General features: G+C 34.6%; 3 protein-coding genes across 3 annotated transcripts; 1 reads left to right on the forward strand and 2 right to left on the reverse strand.

Annotated features, from left to right (window-relative positions):
• The first annotated feature begins 1,737 nt into the window (after nucleotides 1–1,737).
• On the forward strand, nucleotides 1,738–3,022 carry LOC122598702 (probable carboxylesterase 6). The gene has a single exon (XM_043771277.1). It carries the CDS (start codon nucleotides 1,781–1,783, stop codon nucleotides 2,822–2,824), a length of 1,044 nt encoding a protein of 347 aa, XP_043627212.1. The 5' UTR covers nucleotides 1,738–1,780; the 3' UTR covers nucleotides 2,825–3,022.
• A 522-nt stretch (nucleotides 3,023–3,544) lies between these two features.
• LOC122598701 (serine/threonine-protein phosphatase 2A 65 kDa regulatory subunit A beta isoform-like) lies at nucleotides 3,545–10,122 on the reverse strand. The gene is made up of 13 exons (XM_043771276.1): nucleotides 10,018–10,122; nucleotides 9,198–9,618; nucleotides 8,864–9,110; nucleotides 7,791–7,903; nucleotides 5,639–5,718; nucleotides 5,321–5,462; nucleotides 5,153–5,233; nucleotides 4,943–5,047; nucleotides 4,673–4,855; nucleotides 4,504–4,596; nucleotides 4,281–4,420; nucleotides 4,127–4,193; nucleotides 3,545–4,045 (listed from the first exon to the last, which is right to left on the reverse strand). The coding sequence occupies exons 2-13, from the start codon at nucleotides 9,588–9,590 to the stop codon at nucleotides 3,926–3,928; spliced, it is 1,764 nt and encodes a 587-aa protein (XP_043627211.1). The 5' UTR covers nucleotides 9,591–9,618; nucleotides 10,018–10,122; the 3' UTR covers nucleotides 3,545–3,925.
• A 4,011-nt stretch (nucleotides 10,123–14,133) lies between these two features.
• Nucleotides 14,134–16,307, reverse strand: LOC122596754. The gene is made up of 5 exons (XM_043769384.1): nucleotides 16,043–16,307; nucleotides 15,632–15,735; nucleotides 15,348–15,519; nucleotides 15,108–15,230; nucleotides 14,134–15,014 (listed from the first exon to the last, which is right to left on the reverse strand). The coding sequence occupies exons 1-5, from the start codon at nucleotides 16,226–16,228 to the stop codon at nucleotides 14,319–14,321; spliced, it is 1,281 nt and encodes a 426-aa protein (XP_043625319.1). The 5' UTR covers nucleotides 16,229–16,307; the 3' UTR covers nucleotides 14,134–14,318.
• Between the last annotated feature and the right edge of the window lie 400 nt (nucleotides 16,308–16,707).

Raw genomic sequence — 16,707 nt, forward strand, 5'->3', positions numbered from 1 at the left:
TAGATGGGATGACATTATTCGGTAAATTTCTGTATAATCAAAGACTGAATAACAAGTAGTCTAGGAAGTCCTCTTCTTTATGGTTCGTCTTATATTGGTTGTAACTAATATTGTTTTACTTGTTATTAGTTGTGTGTTTTGGATCGTGTCCTCAGAGCTTGTATGAGTCTAAGGGTAAATTTGTTTATTTTTAGACTTGTACCTGTACTTATATGCTTCTAACAGCTTGTTAGTGTCATTTTCTAATATATATACTTTCTGCTGTTAAAAAAAAAAAAGTTAAGTCACTGGATGACCATCGTACTTTCCTTCTTGTACATGGTTGCCCATCAAACCAGAAAACTAAGCTGTATGACCAACATACTTTTCAAATTTGTACACGGTTAACTAAAAGTTGGACCAAAATTTGTACATGAATTTGAATTTAGTTTGGATTTGAGGGTTTTGAAAACCCTAGTTTGGAATTAGGAAATAAATTTTCAGATCTGTTGCATGTATAGCAGATTTATTTGTATTGAATTTAGTTTGGAATTAGGGGTTTTGAAAACCCTAGATTTATTTGACAATTAGTGAAATGAATGTGTTTTCCATATATGAGCATGTATGAATTCGTTTTCAATATATGAGAATTTATGTTTGGTTAACTTTTTTAAAGTCTGTTGCTTCTTGCTGGAATTTGTTGGTGTTAATTCAATATATTATTATTATTATTATTATTATTATTATTATTATTATTATTATATACAAATTAGGAATACGTTTTTTTACACATAATTGCTGACTGGGCATCCAAGTCATCGTTAAAAATAATCCACTTCATTGACGCGTCATCAAAAAATAATGTAACCGGTAAAAAGGTAAACTTCTGGTCAACCGTGTATAAATTTGAAAAGTATGTTGGTCATACAGCTTAATTTTCTGGTTTGATGGGCAACCATGTACAAGAAGGAAAGTACGATGGTCATCCAGTGAATTAACCCCCTAAAAGAAAATACGTTTAACCGGCTATCACCGGTCAACCAGTCAACTTTTGGTCAACCGTGTACAAATTTGAAAAGTATGTTGGTCATACAGCTTAGTTTTCTGGTTTGATGGGCAACCATGTACAAGAAGTAAAGTACGATGGTCATTCAGTGACTTAACCCAAAAAAAATAACAAGTAGCCAAGTAATGCAAAGCAGGCTTTGGATAAAGTTTGATTTCTTTCTTAAAGTCGATCCTATTTTAAACATTTTATGTCCTCATATAACGTTATTTGGTAAAATTAGGCCAACAATATTAATGTTACTATATTGTACAAACTTATTATCGTAGTTAAGTTAAGCTCCATTAATTCACATTTTCACCATAATGCCCTACTTTTAGATTCCAATAGATAGTAGTGATGTCTCTCTAATGGGGAAGTCAACAAAACTTAGGTCAAATAGTTTATAATTAAGGTGACTACAGCTATATAATGTCCATACTCCATGAGAACTTTTGAATTTGGAATTAACCAAACAAAAGATGATTAAAATGTGTATATATGTCCAATAATATTCTATTGGCTCATAAAAGCTGACTTCCTTAAAGACACTTGGCAACTTTCCACTTGCTGGGCATTCAAATGTTTGAGTCTCATAATTTGTTTATACCCATAATGCCCTCAAAAAGGCTGAAGTCCACATCATATCCTTGTAGATATTTCCTTTATATAGATGTTGCAATGGACAAAGGCTTTGCCAGTTTCAACTTTTCTTCTATAGTTCTCTCCAACTATTTACAACATCATATCAAGCCTATGATGAGAAAAAGAATGGCCATCATAAGCTTAGATGCAAATTTGAGTCTTCCAACTGTAACAAATATACATCAAAATTCTAGAGTTTTGGTTGAAGAAATTGCTGGCCTAATTAAGGTTTACAAAGACGGACACGTAGAAAGACCCCAAGTCGTTCCACGTGTGACGTGCACATTACCCCTCGAATTTGGGGTATCATGCAAGGATATGGTAATTGACAAGATTACGAACGTTTGGGCGCGTTTTTATGTCCCAAAATGCGATAGAAAGCTCCCTTTGCTTGCTTATTTTCATGGAGGGGGGTTTTGTGTTGGCTCGGCCGCATGGAGTTGCTATCATGAATTTCTTGCACTTTTAGCTAGTAAAGTTGGTTGTGTGATCATGTCAGTAGATTATCGTTTAGCCCCCGAGAATCCTCTTCCAGCTGCCTATGAAGACGGACAAAGGGCTCTTATATGGGTGAAACAACAAGCTCTAAATGGATCCAACAAATTCTTGAAGCAATGTGATTTCTCCAATGTGTTCATTGCAGGCGACAGTGCAGGGGGCAATATAGCACATCATGTGACGTTAAGATTGTGTGCCAATCGGGCACAAATAAAACCGTTAACCATAAAAGGTAACATTCTAATCCAACCTTTCATGGGTGGAGAATCAAGAACATCTTCAGAAACTCTCTTGGTCCAACCTCGGGGTTCTGCACTTAACTTGGTAACCTCGGACACATATTGGAGACTTTCCCTACCGAAGGGGGCAAACCGTGACCACCCGTGGTGCAACCTTGGAGCGAAAAGGTCAATCAAGTTTGATAAAACCACATATTTGCCCACCATGGTATGTGTATCAGAATTGGACATTTTAAAAGATAGGAATATGGAATTTAGTGGGGTTTTGAGAAATTCAGGAATAGAAGTAGAGCATGTGGTGTACAAAGGTGTTGGTCATGCATTCCATATTCTTGACAAATCACAAGTTTCACAGAAGCAAACTCAAGAAATGATTTCTCATATTAAGACCTTCATCATAAAAAGGAATAGTAGATGACATGGCATCTTAAGAATGCTATTAAATTACTAATTAGGATTATTGTACATAGTCTGTACGTATTCTCTCAAGAACATATACATGGTATCTGTGTATTTCTCAATCTGTGCATTTATCATTGTGCATATACAATGTTAACATGTAAAATTAAATCGAAACATGTCCTAATCATATATCACAAATTCACAATATATTCAACTTGTATACATTCCTCTTTTCGCAGCTTAGTTACACTCTTAATTTCTTTCATCTTCTTCCTGGTAGAAACTACTATATAGTTAAGATATTTTTAATAAAGGAATGGGAAGAGAAAATATATAAATGGCATTCTTAAGATCTTTTAAAAGGTAGAAAGGAGGAGAGGGAAGGAGAAGGAGGGGAAATTACAGTGTAAATTGCTTCAACATCTTTCCTCTCCAAATTGGGCTGATTTGTTCCACTCTCCTTTCCTTTCCTTTCTTCATTAACAAAAACTAAAGAATATAAGAAGGATTCTTTATGGAGAAAAGAATAGTTCGTAATTGCAAATTTGCAATCAAGTATATATAGTTTGTGACAGCCAATTCCTTCTCCCAAGATAGACTTGATGTACAAAATTTGGCCAAAAGTTAGCAGAAACAATCAACACTGCTATCAGAAACGAAGTTACAGTCAGCAAAGAATTCCCAGTTTTAAAAGGCATAGTTTCAATTCATCCAAAATGATCACATAACGCAATAATTAATCCAAAGGGAGACACAACATGAAAAAGAATCAGCCCATAACAAAATTTTATCACCGTTCTTGACTGATTACCTATCAACATATGTCAAAACTACCAGAGAATGAAGATGACAACAAACAGCACACACGCTTTCAGGGACAGAAACAAGCATCTTAATCTGCATTCATAATCATGAGACACGATATCGTCTGCTAAGTTTTCGGAAAGAAAAGAAAACCCAGACTAGAATAGAGTCGATAGACAAAGGAAGAAGGAACAGAAGAGGGGAACTAATTGTATCTTATCTATGTTTGGTGCTTATATAAGGGCCTTAGAAGTAACAAGTTAGTGAAGAAGAATACTAGCAAGCAACCACATCAAATTCAAAGCGAATTTCTCTATGTAGACATCATAACTTGATCGATAGCCTGAAGTGCTTCCTTGGAGAAGTAACGGACATCAACATCCGGATCTTCCCCTAGCTCGACCAGGCAGGGGCGTATCGTTTTTTCAACCACCTGGATGAGTTTACAATGCACATAAGAATATAAGATAATGACGAAAATGCATAATCAAACACAAAGAAAGAAGTTGCTTACAGATTGGTCAACGATAGGAATAAAAGATTGCAAGACCTTCGCCACATTAAATCTGATATTTGCTACTCTGGGAAAGAAAAACAAACATGTTAGAAATAGAGGGTAAGCTTTTTTCAGTAAACATGAATCATAATGACGTCAGAATTGAAATCACCTGTCCTTGGCTAGAACAACCACCACGGGAAGCAGCTTAGAGCAAGTGATTTCTGAGCCCAAAACAGGAGCAAGTAGAGAAATTGCACTAAGAATGGTCATGCGATACAAGTAATGTGGGTTGTTCACCATTTCCAGCACCTGTGAAACACCAGTACATAACTTACAAAAAAAAATACACACTTCAGAAAAAGGTAATCATCTATCAAGTTAATTAGTTTTACCTGTGGAACAATGTGTTGCATTGCCCAATCTGGACCAAATTCCTCTGCCAGCCGCTTCAGGTTGTTAGCAGCAGCTTCTCTGATAGAATAAACCTGCAGATACTCCCGTTAGCATATAACAGACACGCGCACATAATAGCCATACACACATTATAATTGAAGCACAAACCTTGTCCTGTAACCATTGCATGCAGAGAGCACCAAGCTTATCATCGAAAAAGCCTACACCCAACTGACTAGCCAACAGAGGTATGTATTCTATTATAGCCAATCGAACCCTCCAATGCCTGTCCTCTGCCAGTTCCACAATTGCTGGCAACAAGGATTGAGACAAAAGATCGATCCCTATCACCTGCAACAACAATGATATATTAAGACTAAAACAGTATAGCATAGACTGAAATTAAACAATAAACAGCATAAATGGATGTTGTTTTACCTGATTCACTTGATCTAGCTTACTGATAATATTGAGGCGCACGTCTGGAAACTCGTCTTTTAGAAGTGACAGAAATATAGGGAGAAGTTGTTCAATGGTTGCATCCTGCATTTAATCACGGCCGGAAGTCATAATTGACGTCATCAAGGTTACCTTGCCAAAAACTGAAGCCATGCCCATTATAAAAATCAATTAAACAAAACGAATTACCTTGCCTAAAACTGGGGCCATGCCCATTATAACGGAGGCTAGAGCAGACCTAACATGCTGAGAAGAATCCGAAGACAACTCCTACATGCCATTGTAGGGAGAGATAAGAAACCAAAATGGAAAATATATTTAAACAATCAAGAATCTCAAATGCTAGTTCAAACACACCTTGACACATGGAAGAATATGCTGAATTGCAAGTTCTGGGCTAAGTATGCGAGAGAATTTGGTGACCTTGCCGGCAGCTGCTATACGCACTTCAGCTTCGTTATCTCGAAGAAGCCTAACATATGCTGGAACCAAGTCCGTCCTATCATAAGCATTCAACAGGGTACCATTTATTGATTAGTGCAGTTAGAATCAAATTAATAAAATTACATAAACAAGCTGATATGTGCATAAACTCATTCAACATATAATTGTCTAGAGTAGGTACATCAGGATATGATGGTAAAAAAACTTTAAGATATGAAAACAAAAACATACTTGGTAGGTTCAGTGCCAACAGCTTCACATAGCTCATACAGCTGATTAGCCACCATATAGCGAACACGCCATGACTTGTCCTAATTTCATTATATAGTTAAAAATAAAGAAAAACATTCAATGATAAGAAAATATAACGTATCAATATAAATATGCTACAAACACAAATTGAAAAGGTAAAGGAGCTAGTGATATACAAAATGACCAGCAATCTTAAACAACAAGCACAAGCAGTGGAAGTATAGAACCATTAAAATATTAATGAAATCCAATCCATGAAGGAGTCTAGTCCATATGAACCCTTGAAAATGAACTGGTTCGAGTAGGGCAGTAAACGAGCCATTTGGTGAACGGAAGACTAACATTCGGCGAGAAGTGTGGTTATGTTCATTTACTATTAAAAGAACACCGAACATTCGATAATCTGTTAGTTTAAGCTAGTCCATTTATGTTCATTAATGACCAAATATAATATACTTTAGTAAAATATAAGATATAAGATTAGCATACATATCTAATTATATATATTATGCTTTATTCATATAGTCTTTATCTGTCATCTTATGGAACTTGTTTTAAGTTAAAAATTTTAGTAACAATTTAAATTTATGGATGCTCTACAAGTTTCATTAAGGATATCCAATAAATAAAACTTTATAAAGCTTTATAACTTAGCCATGTCATGCACATTAGAATTCCACATCATAAGCCTCTTTAGAAGCTCTTCTTCACTATCTATGATTCTTTTGAATATAAACCTTTCAATAGATTATCAAGTGTTTTAGGGAAATCGGACGTTAACAACTTTTAACTTATATTTTTGGTCAAGGAGAAGAAATTGTTGAATGACGTTTAGTTTTGGACCTCATCATATCTTGGATTTGTTCATGCCAATAAGTACATAATAGATGCTTACTATGGTTCAAATGCTTTTTATAAACAATCTTACATCTGTATATTAATTTGTATATTTGTTTATGTATGTTTTTATTCAGCTACGCTCATCTAAAGTATTTATGACCCAGCACAAACGAGCACATGTAAGTACCAACACGAGGACAAATCTGTATGTCTGTAAGTATGAGTTCCTTTGTTCAGTTAAGATTTGTTTGTTCCAAATAGACATGAAAAAGACCCATCTAAGTTCATCCGGGTTTTCGACAGGCACCAAAAGAGTAGGCCATCTAAGTAGAAAACGTCAAAGCAGATCACTCAAGTGTCACAATAAACCTCTTCCCAAGTTGATACCATCTCTCCCCGTCGATTCCCCCACCACTCTACCAAGTGACCTTACTCTTTCCCTGGCCCCTGCTGACACCGATTAGTTCGTTAATACCCATTCCCTTTTCGCCACACCCACCTTGACAATGTAAATCCCCCCCCCCCCAACACACACAAACCCCTTTCTTTTGTATTTCAAAGTGTTTATTTCTTTTTTGAACGGCAAATTACAATACTCCTATACTACCCCAATAACACTAAACTACTCAATGACAAGATTTCAACCTTGTTCTTAACTCCAAGAGGCAAGAGCCTCTACAAAGTGGGATAACCCCACATTGGCCTGTATTTAAAAATGTTCAATACTTAAACTGGTGAACCCCACATCTGTAGGTCTTGACCACAAAATGCAGTTGGCTTTAGTCATGTTGGAACATTTTGCCTGGAATTGGTGTAACCTTTGACATAATTTAGCCCAGTGACCATTTAACCTTTTTGGCTTTTTGTAAACATTTAAGCTCACTTGATTATTTCCTATCATCCACAAAAACAAAAAATTGTAAATTTAATCCTTATTTGATTCAAATAGGAGCGGTCTATGTGCTGTGCTCTATATCCTATCAAGACGTCATATCTCTATTTCTCTTAATCAGACAGAGATCTATAAATATGTTTTTAAGTTACTTAACATTTTTAAAATGTTTTTAAATGTAAAAAACGAGATAAAAAATCATACTAAAAAAACTATTATAACGATATAGATGATATTAGTAGTCTTTATTGAATAAAAGAGCGTATAGTCGGGCATATCCGTATTTTAAGAGTATCTGCAAAGTGCAACCCATTCCAATGAAAGAAAAACAAAGTTTTCAAAAGAGATGGAAAATTAAGTATAACACATTATTTCAACAAAAAGCAACCAGCAACTAACCTGGGAAAAACTGACAATGACCGGAAGAATATGTGCAACACAGTCTTGGGGTTCCAGCAACTTTCCAAGAGCAGCACAACCCTCGACAGCAAGCAAACGAACAGAATCTTGATCTGTAGCAAAACAACATATCATTTTACACAAGAATGAAAGGAAGGAGAGAGAGAGAGAGAGAGAGATGTAAGATATGTGAAAAAAGAAAAACACATATTAACCATTTACTTCTAACATATATTTTGCCCAGAATCTAAAACTAAAAAGATTCCAATTACCTTCATCACGCAAACAACTTATGGGTAGTATGCCTAGATTTCTAATGATTTTTCTATCCGAGCTTCAAATGTATATGAACATTCTCATTCTGGATCTAGCAAAAGTTATAATAATCAAGGATTTCTCATAATATAGCTCACCTCAGGTAAAAGGTGCCCAAGTGGATAAGTGAGAGACCACTCACTAACCATAAGTCCAGCAATGGTTAAACGATGAAAAGATCACTCTTTTCTTATGTTGTTGGCTTAGCTTATGTCTAGCTCTTACTAAAGTTTTTGGATTCCCAATTAGAGCTGTCTTTCGTTTATTATGATAACTATACAATCGGAAAGGCATCTAGAACGACAGTAATACAGCCTAACGAGCAGTGAATGTTAACAGCTTAACAACTAAACCAGGGTCTAAAACTCTAAAATAGTAAAATCCAACAATCGAGAAATGGAATCTGAGATAGAACATGTTCAGGTTTTAGAAGAGGGGTTGCAGACCTCGCATACAAACAATTAATTATTTTCAGTCTAAAAAAACCATATCTTTACTATATAGATTCGGCCGTAAACTCCAGACAGTAGCAAAGTTATTGCATCAGTTACAAAACGGCCAAGGTGGTCAAGGTAAGCTTAAAGTATCAGTCTTTCAAACAAACTGCAAGGTAGATGGCAGCTTGCTACAGTCTTACTTAATGGACAAGGTGACACCACAGAACCGTTTGCAACTTCCAAATAAATGTGCCATTGCCTTTTGCAACTAAAACGTTAACCCAAATAGAAACAAATAAAATATGAAAGAAAGCAACATACCATCCTGAGTAAGATCCTGGAATATTTGCATAACATCAGTCTTAAGATGAGTCGGTTCCACAGTAGCAGCAAACTTCCCCAAGTTTGTAGAAGCAGATCTCCTAACCATAGGCATATCGTCTTGACATAACTGACTATATATCGACCTCAATTCTGCCTTCAACATCTCTGAAGCACTAGGATAAGCAATGTGAAACAATCCACACGCAGAGACTCGTGCAGTAAACCACTCCCCACCTGCCAACCTCTGCATACAAAAAAAAAAAAAACTTCCAAACTCCAAACAAAAAAAAATTCAGAAAATTCTTCATACAAACATCACAACAAAACCGACCTTAACAAGAGGTATAAACCAGTCAACCAAATCCGTCTCTCTCATCTGCGACCCAATCCTACACAACGACTCGACAGCTTTATCTCTAACACACGTTTCTTCGACGATACAAAGCGTTTCCAAAGGAGGTAACAACACATGAGCGTATTCCAACCCGCCAACGTAAGGAATAAACACGCCTAACTCTTCCGCCATTGCAAGCAGAACCTCGTCATCGTCGTCATTGTTTTCACTTAAGAAAGGAATCAACTCCTTTCGCGTCCGTTCCTCTCCTAACGCACGGGCGATTGTAGAAAGTTTCCTAATGGAATTCAACCGTAGCTGAATATCGTCGTTCTTTAGCTCGTCGATTAGTACCGCTATCGGATACAACGGCTCGTCGACCATCGACATTGTTGTTTGGAATCTAAATCACTTACTACTGCAGTATTTACAGTTTCAGACATTCAGTTACTTGCAAATTGGCTTAATTTATTCATATATAAACAACAATAGAATTATATATATATATATATATATTTATGTGTGTCTGTGTGCGAGCCAAAAAAAATGAGATCTAAAAATGAACCCTACTGATAATGAATTTTAAGAAATGAAAAAGGAAATTAGGGGAATTAAACGAAATTAAAAATGATTTTAAAAAATAGATTTATAATGAGATTGCAAGTTATAGGTGGGATTATAATTATAGGGAGGAATCAATTGAAATCTCTGAGGAAATTACAATTATAATAATTATTGTAAGAGATAAATAGATACAGTAATTGGGAACAGTAAAAAACAGAATATAAGAGATCGGGGGGATAAATCGAGATCTTACCGAAGGGGGGGAATATGGAATGCGTTTTCCGTTGGTTCGCTATCACTACCAGAAAGGGAAGAAAGACAGAGATGAATTAGTATTTGTTTTGGTGACTCCAAGAGGATCTACGGAAATGATACTTTTACATTCCAGTCCTTTGGTTTTTCAAATTTTGGGATTTTGGTAAAACCGTAAATGAACCATACAGTTACAGTACAATTTACAGAATACGAGCAATACGCCAATACAATAATACAATACATTGTTATTGTGAGTTGTGAGTTGTCACTTGTGACCCTATTTGATATTCTTCATGTTCGTTTATAGGTATAGAGCAAATTCACTTTTCAACTTTTAACATTCAATTTTAACAATATATACATATTAATGCATGATGTACCATACTTCAATACATACAACGTTCCCTCTACTCCATAAATCATTTTATTACTCTAATTCTTTTAAAATCTTTTATCTCAAAAACCGTACATCGATAAATTATAAAAATTATATGGGTGTTCTTAAAATTTCATGCTCTTTCATTAGAGATGTCATTCGATATACTTTCGACGAATTTTTAAATCCGAGGGTGGAGCCCGTATGACTAATGCATTTGGTTATGACACTCTATGACATATAACCTCTTATGACCTATTACACTCTATGACCTATCACCCTCATCATTTTACCGCCGCAATGCGCGGGTACTTGCTCTCGTTTTAACTTAACAAACATCACACTCAACATCTATTCAGTGACGGAGTCAGGATTTAAATCTTGGGTTGTCAAACATTTTTCGTAATATTAACGAGCTTAATTGAAGACAAGAGATTTTAAGTATATAACTTGTGGGTTGCCAATTACTGTTAAACTCAATAAGTACATATAAATAGTACTAGAAATCTAAAGTTTTATAAATATTGTGGGGTTTTCATGGCCACATTTGGTCACCATATAGCTCATGTTCATTTATGTATAAACGACAACACTTGGTGAACATTTACAGATAAGTTATCGAATATTAACGAACATAAGCTAAATAATGGGAACTATGTTCATGTTTCGTTTTATTCGCTTAGAGTCCTAACTACGGTTAAATCGTAGCAGAGTGTTTCTATATAACGAATGGTAGTTATATTTAGAAGGCAAAATAGACGTAATTTAAAGAACGCATTTATCAAATTTTTATAATTTATGCTCATTGCTTTTTTTGAAACAGTTAAACGTTGTACTAACTCAGGGGCGGATCTAACTGTATAGGACTGGGGGCAATGCCCCCGATGACTATGGGCTAGACATGTAGTAATCTTGTTGTAAACAAGTTGATAATTTAATACTTCTTCAAGATGCCCCCTCCGTAAAAAATGGTGTGCCCCGTTCTTTAAACGAATAACTATAAGCAACCCAAAAATAAATTTAAGATATGGACATTAATGGTGGAAGCTCTGTTTGTGTTATTGAAAGAATCAGAGAACAAGGAAGAAGATCGAATGGTCGATATCATTGGCTTCTTTTACATTATTTCAAAAAAAACCTTATACAAGTTTAAAGTTACAAGTTTCGTCCTTTTAACTTTTGAGTACATTCATTCAATGCCTTAAATCTTCCTTAAATATGTAACTATTGTTTACTACATATCCCTTATCAAATGACAAAAAATATTACACCTGTCTTATATAAGTTTTTTTATATCATTTTGAAAATCATTTTAAATAACTACTAATATTTGATAAACAGAGTTATTTTAGTTATAATACTTATACGACAAGATACCTGAAAAACTAACTATGCATTTCATTCCAAATGCAAAAATCTTATATGTAATCTATATATATTAAACTTATCACTTGAAGTCATGCCAAAGTTGTAAAGTTGTTTTTACATAATGACAAATCAATGTGAGAACAACCCATCTAGCCTAAGTACATAGTTTTAAACTATAAAAAATAAATAAGTTGTTCGTTTACAAAACCTAATGGGGACATTTCCAAAGCGTTTCGTCCGGGGCATCAAAAATCTCGTTACCCACCCTACCCATAACTCATCGCATTCGTGTTATCACTTTTGTTGGTGCCCCTATATACAAAAATCCTAGATCTGCCTAACTAACTCTGCTCTTAATCATAAACTACCCTAAATATATTAAATTCACTGTTATCATAGATTGAACCCGATAATTTACCCAAAAAAGTATGAATCTTTGTTAAGTGGGCTAATTATATTGACTAAATTATGTTGGTTTGGCTTAAAAATCTGATACATAAATAACAGGAAAAAAACTTACTTTATATACTCCTAATATAATTTTCTAATGTCCCTCTTCTTTTACATTGAAGAATTTGCTTATTTTAAGATACACAGTAATAAGAAAAGATATGAAAAATAAGTGAGAAAAACGTATGGTTGGTAATGATATTTTATGAAACATAAAATGAGAACGAGATGATATAACAATGGAAAATAGGTGAGAAACTTTTTCATTTGAATAATGACTAAGCCGACCCAATTATTACATGGGTTGATAAGCTAGTGTTCACGTAAACATATAAACATGTTAAATCAAAATAGTCCTTGTTCAATAAAAACTCAGTACTTTTAAGATAAAACAATAAGTATCATTTTTAAAGAAAGAATCATTACCTAAAAGAAAAAACAAACTACGAGTAAAACATATATAAATTAATATAAATTTATAAACTATAGAAGAAAGATGTTTTCTCGCCAGAAAAGCTTGATGAGGCGTGTATGTCCAAGTCAAATTATCATTCTCTTGATCTAATTTGAACAAGTGAAGAAACATCCTCCGATATCTTGGGAAGATGCTTAGATGGTCTCTTGTGTTTTGGGTTGAACGAGTCAAGTACAAAGTCTGGAATTAATGTTTGTGTAAAGGGTTGGATTGCACCGATTATGACATGGGTATGCATAAATTTCAATAAGATAGTTAACTTTGAAAGACTAATAATTGTTCTCACAGGTACGCAATTGCATAAGCTGCAACTACAGACAATGAAACGACTGTGTTATAAATATGTGTCTAACTAATCTATAGACAAAGTTTACTTTATACAAACTACAAAACTACACTTTAATTTAACATATATAACAAATATGAAAAAACTTAATCACTGTCGCGGAGTGGTTGACATTATGTTCGGTACAATCTTGCCCAGATTATCTTGAAAATAGCCAAGGAAAGGTCGATCATGGCCACGTAATATATTGGTTAGACTGCGTGTAGACTAAGATTCATCTTTTTTGGATAGCCTTTAGAAAAAACCTTATTCATATACCTGTTTAAGATATGCCAAATTTACCCCTGTTATTAGTAGTTTCTTGAAGAAATGAATTTGATACTACAATGTTATTACGACATGTGAAACTTAAGTTATACAGTAATACTCCTTTTACCATTATTGGTTAATCTCACCAAGTCCAAATTAGATTACCTAATACCATACAACTTAATTAGTACTTTAACAAGTAAAACTAAGTGGAAAAATCAGCAAACCCAAATCCGTTATTTGTCATTTTGCCTTTTATATCTATGATATACAAGTATATAATATAACCCAGCCTGTTGGTGCAACAAAAAAAAACGATATAAAAAACCAAATCAGTTTATAACCCGGCCCGTTCTGTTCCAAAGCAGGCTATTATCAAGTAGGGTCGAAGTGATGCTTTGTTTTGATCTAGTGATTCCAGTTTAATTCCCATTTAAACTGCATCGCCGCAATAAATATAGAAAGAACAAAATTAAAAAATTGCTTTTGCGTGTACAATACGGTACGTTGAAATTCTTCAAAGACAGGACCAGGACCAGTTTTTTGCTATGATAGAGACTAGCAGTGATGATTTGGTTTGGTTATATTTCAATAAGCTTCACCAGTTTGGTTTTTTATAGAGATTTAGGATTACCCATTACTCCATTAGGCCATTACATCATAACAGAATTCACACCGCACAATTATTCACACGTTTGCCAGACACGAGCCAACGACTTAGTTGTTGGATCACCACGTATAACTTCAGCCAAAAGGCTGTTTGGTTACACCATAACATTATATATTCAATCTTTAAGAAACTGTACTAATTATAATCCACTTACTGTAATTAAAATTTATACATAGTATATGACATAAACTTAATTTGTACTGGAAAATAATGTTCTTCATACACAAACTGAATCAAAAAATCACCACCCCCTCAAAAGTACTGCAGTCTACAGAACAGAAACCAACAAATGAAATATATAGCCAATGTACACGCAACACGCTCATGGCAACAAATGAACATCCGTCACACCCTTTTAACGCTTGCTACCGTCCATACACTCGTTTGTTCCTAACAGAAATCGGCTTTTTTGTCAAATCTAGTTGCTGCACTCCCTGCTGCATTTTCGGCCCTTCATCATACTGTGGTTCAGTGTTTTCAAAACCAAAGTCTAGTTTTGCGTTTAAACTCTCATCATAGTTTCTTGATAACGAAAAGCCAGTAGGTTCCTTTTCAATTTCATTGTCACTTTCATCAAAAACAGTGGTATTTCCAACTTGCTGTTTCTTGTTATTCTTTAATATTTCATCCTCTTTCTCAACAATAGTCACATTGGGTTCATGTTCAGGTTCAGTTTCCGACTCGGTGTCAGATTCGTGGTTTTTTTCATAATCCATTGGGAATTTTTCTTTGGAACTCAGTACTTTTCTTGGTCGAGAGTTGGGACTATCTGGATTATAAGAACCAAATGATCTTAATCGAGAGTTGGGACTATCTGGATTATCAGAACCAAAAGATCTTGATCGAGAAAGCTCTACCGCAGCTCTGGCTGCAGTTGCTGCATACTCGGCTGCTTCATATGCAGCTTGTGCAGCATCTTCCACATCCCTATACTTCTTTTTTCCCTTTCTAGACTCGGAAAAACTCATTTCTTCATCAAACTCATTGTCCAAATCACCCGAATTCTTTTCAATCCCACTACTTGTTGGTTGATTCTGTTTTTGTTCAACACCCAATTCATCCTGTCATCACATATTATCAAGATTTTCATTAATGGGCCACTTTGAAAGTTAGTATAAATTTATCACTTTTTCGTAGAATTTGGACTACTTTACCTTTTTAATCACTGGAGATGGATCGTCCAGTTTGAGAATGATATCATTCTCCATGGCAATCTCTTGTAGAGTCTTCATTCGGGCCTCCAAGCCCGCCTGTCGGGGTGTCAGTTTCTGAATCATCTGACACCATAAAAATATATAATCAATGTTAAACTTTGATATATTAAATAAATAAAACACAAAACTATTTGATATGCAAACAGTCAAAACACAATGGATCCTGCTATATATACTTACCCTAATACTAACTCCACAATTATTTCGTAACTCGATAGCACCACGAGCAAAATCTTTGCCATAACGAGCCGTAAGGATTGCACGAATCTCTTGAAGCTCTGGGAATTCCCCACATCTTGGAGATGCATATAGCAAACTTGCTGTTGCTTCTCTTAGTTCTTCTGGGCATTCCCTATTTAATTTTCGTACAAATAATCAAAATCCCAGATATGAAAATAAATACACAAAAAATAAGTTATTAGTTGAAAATCTAAAAAAATATGACAAAAAAAGTATGAACATACTTTTCTTGTTCAATGAGATTGACCATTTGCATAAGTAGATGACAATATCCATCCACCATTACATACACATCTAACATGTTCTGCTCCTTGATCAGCTGATCAACCTGTCACATACCATATTAATTTTTAGTATAAAGTTTTTTAAAATCCCTCATTTCTTGTAATATTATAACATTACTTTTTACTTTTAAGTTGTTTCCATTTTGGATTTAGAAACATGAGATAACATATGTACTACTAGAAGCACATAATTAATGTGTTTTTGATCATCGGAAAATATGTTTGTGTTTCGTATATTGAACATCTCCCGAATAAACATAAAAAAAACATATATCTATATATAATGACCGAACTAAAGGGGAAAAGAGACATATTTAAGAAAGTGGAACAATGTCCAAAAAGAGGGTGTACCCGAAGAAGAGCATGTTCATGGTGGCCAAGGTTGAGGAGTTGGATGATATCGGACCGAGCCACATCTAGGCGACTTTGACGTTGGTTTTTGAGGATGACGATACGTGCCACGGCGAGGTTAACGGTAGCTTTGAGCTTGGAGGTTTTGAATTTCCGGCCAAGGAGAGCATCAAGCTTTCTTCCCATGATATAATATTTGTCAAGTAGTATGAAAGGGAAGAAGCTAACTTTCAAATATAACAAACGAGAGAAAACGTCGTGTGACTTTATGTGATGACAAATGAAAATTTGTCACATACTTTTTAGACTTTATAGAGAAAAATATACGCCACCACCCACTTGTTTTACTTGTGTGCAATTTAGCCCCTGTAGTTCGACGTTGTTTAGACCATTATGTTTTTGTGGTAGTAATATTTCATTTGGATTTTTTTGAAATGTGTTTGAAAAATATATGTTATTATGGTAATAAAATGGGTTTTTTTCAAAATCAGTTATTTCGATTTACCCTTTAGAAAAGTGCATTCTTTTGATAATTTGTCAAATATTATCTAATAAACGACAAGTTATATATACTTTTTTCTTCTCTAGAAGACTATATGCGATACTTCTTCAAATTTGTGAAGGTACTAGTTGAAAACTATGTATTTCTTTTTGAAAATAACAAT

This window comes from Erigeron canadensis, chromosome 4 (assembly GCF_010389155.1).
Source record: "Erigeron canadensis isolate Cc75 chromosome 4, C_canadensis_v1, whole genome shotgun sequence".
Classification (NCBI taxonomy): Eukaryota; Viridiplantae; Streptophyta; class Magnoliopsida; order Asterales; family Asteraceae; genus Erigeron; species Erigeron canadensis.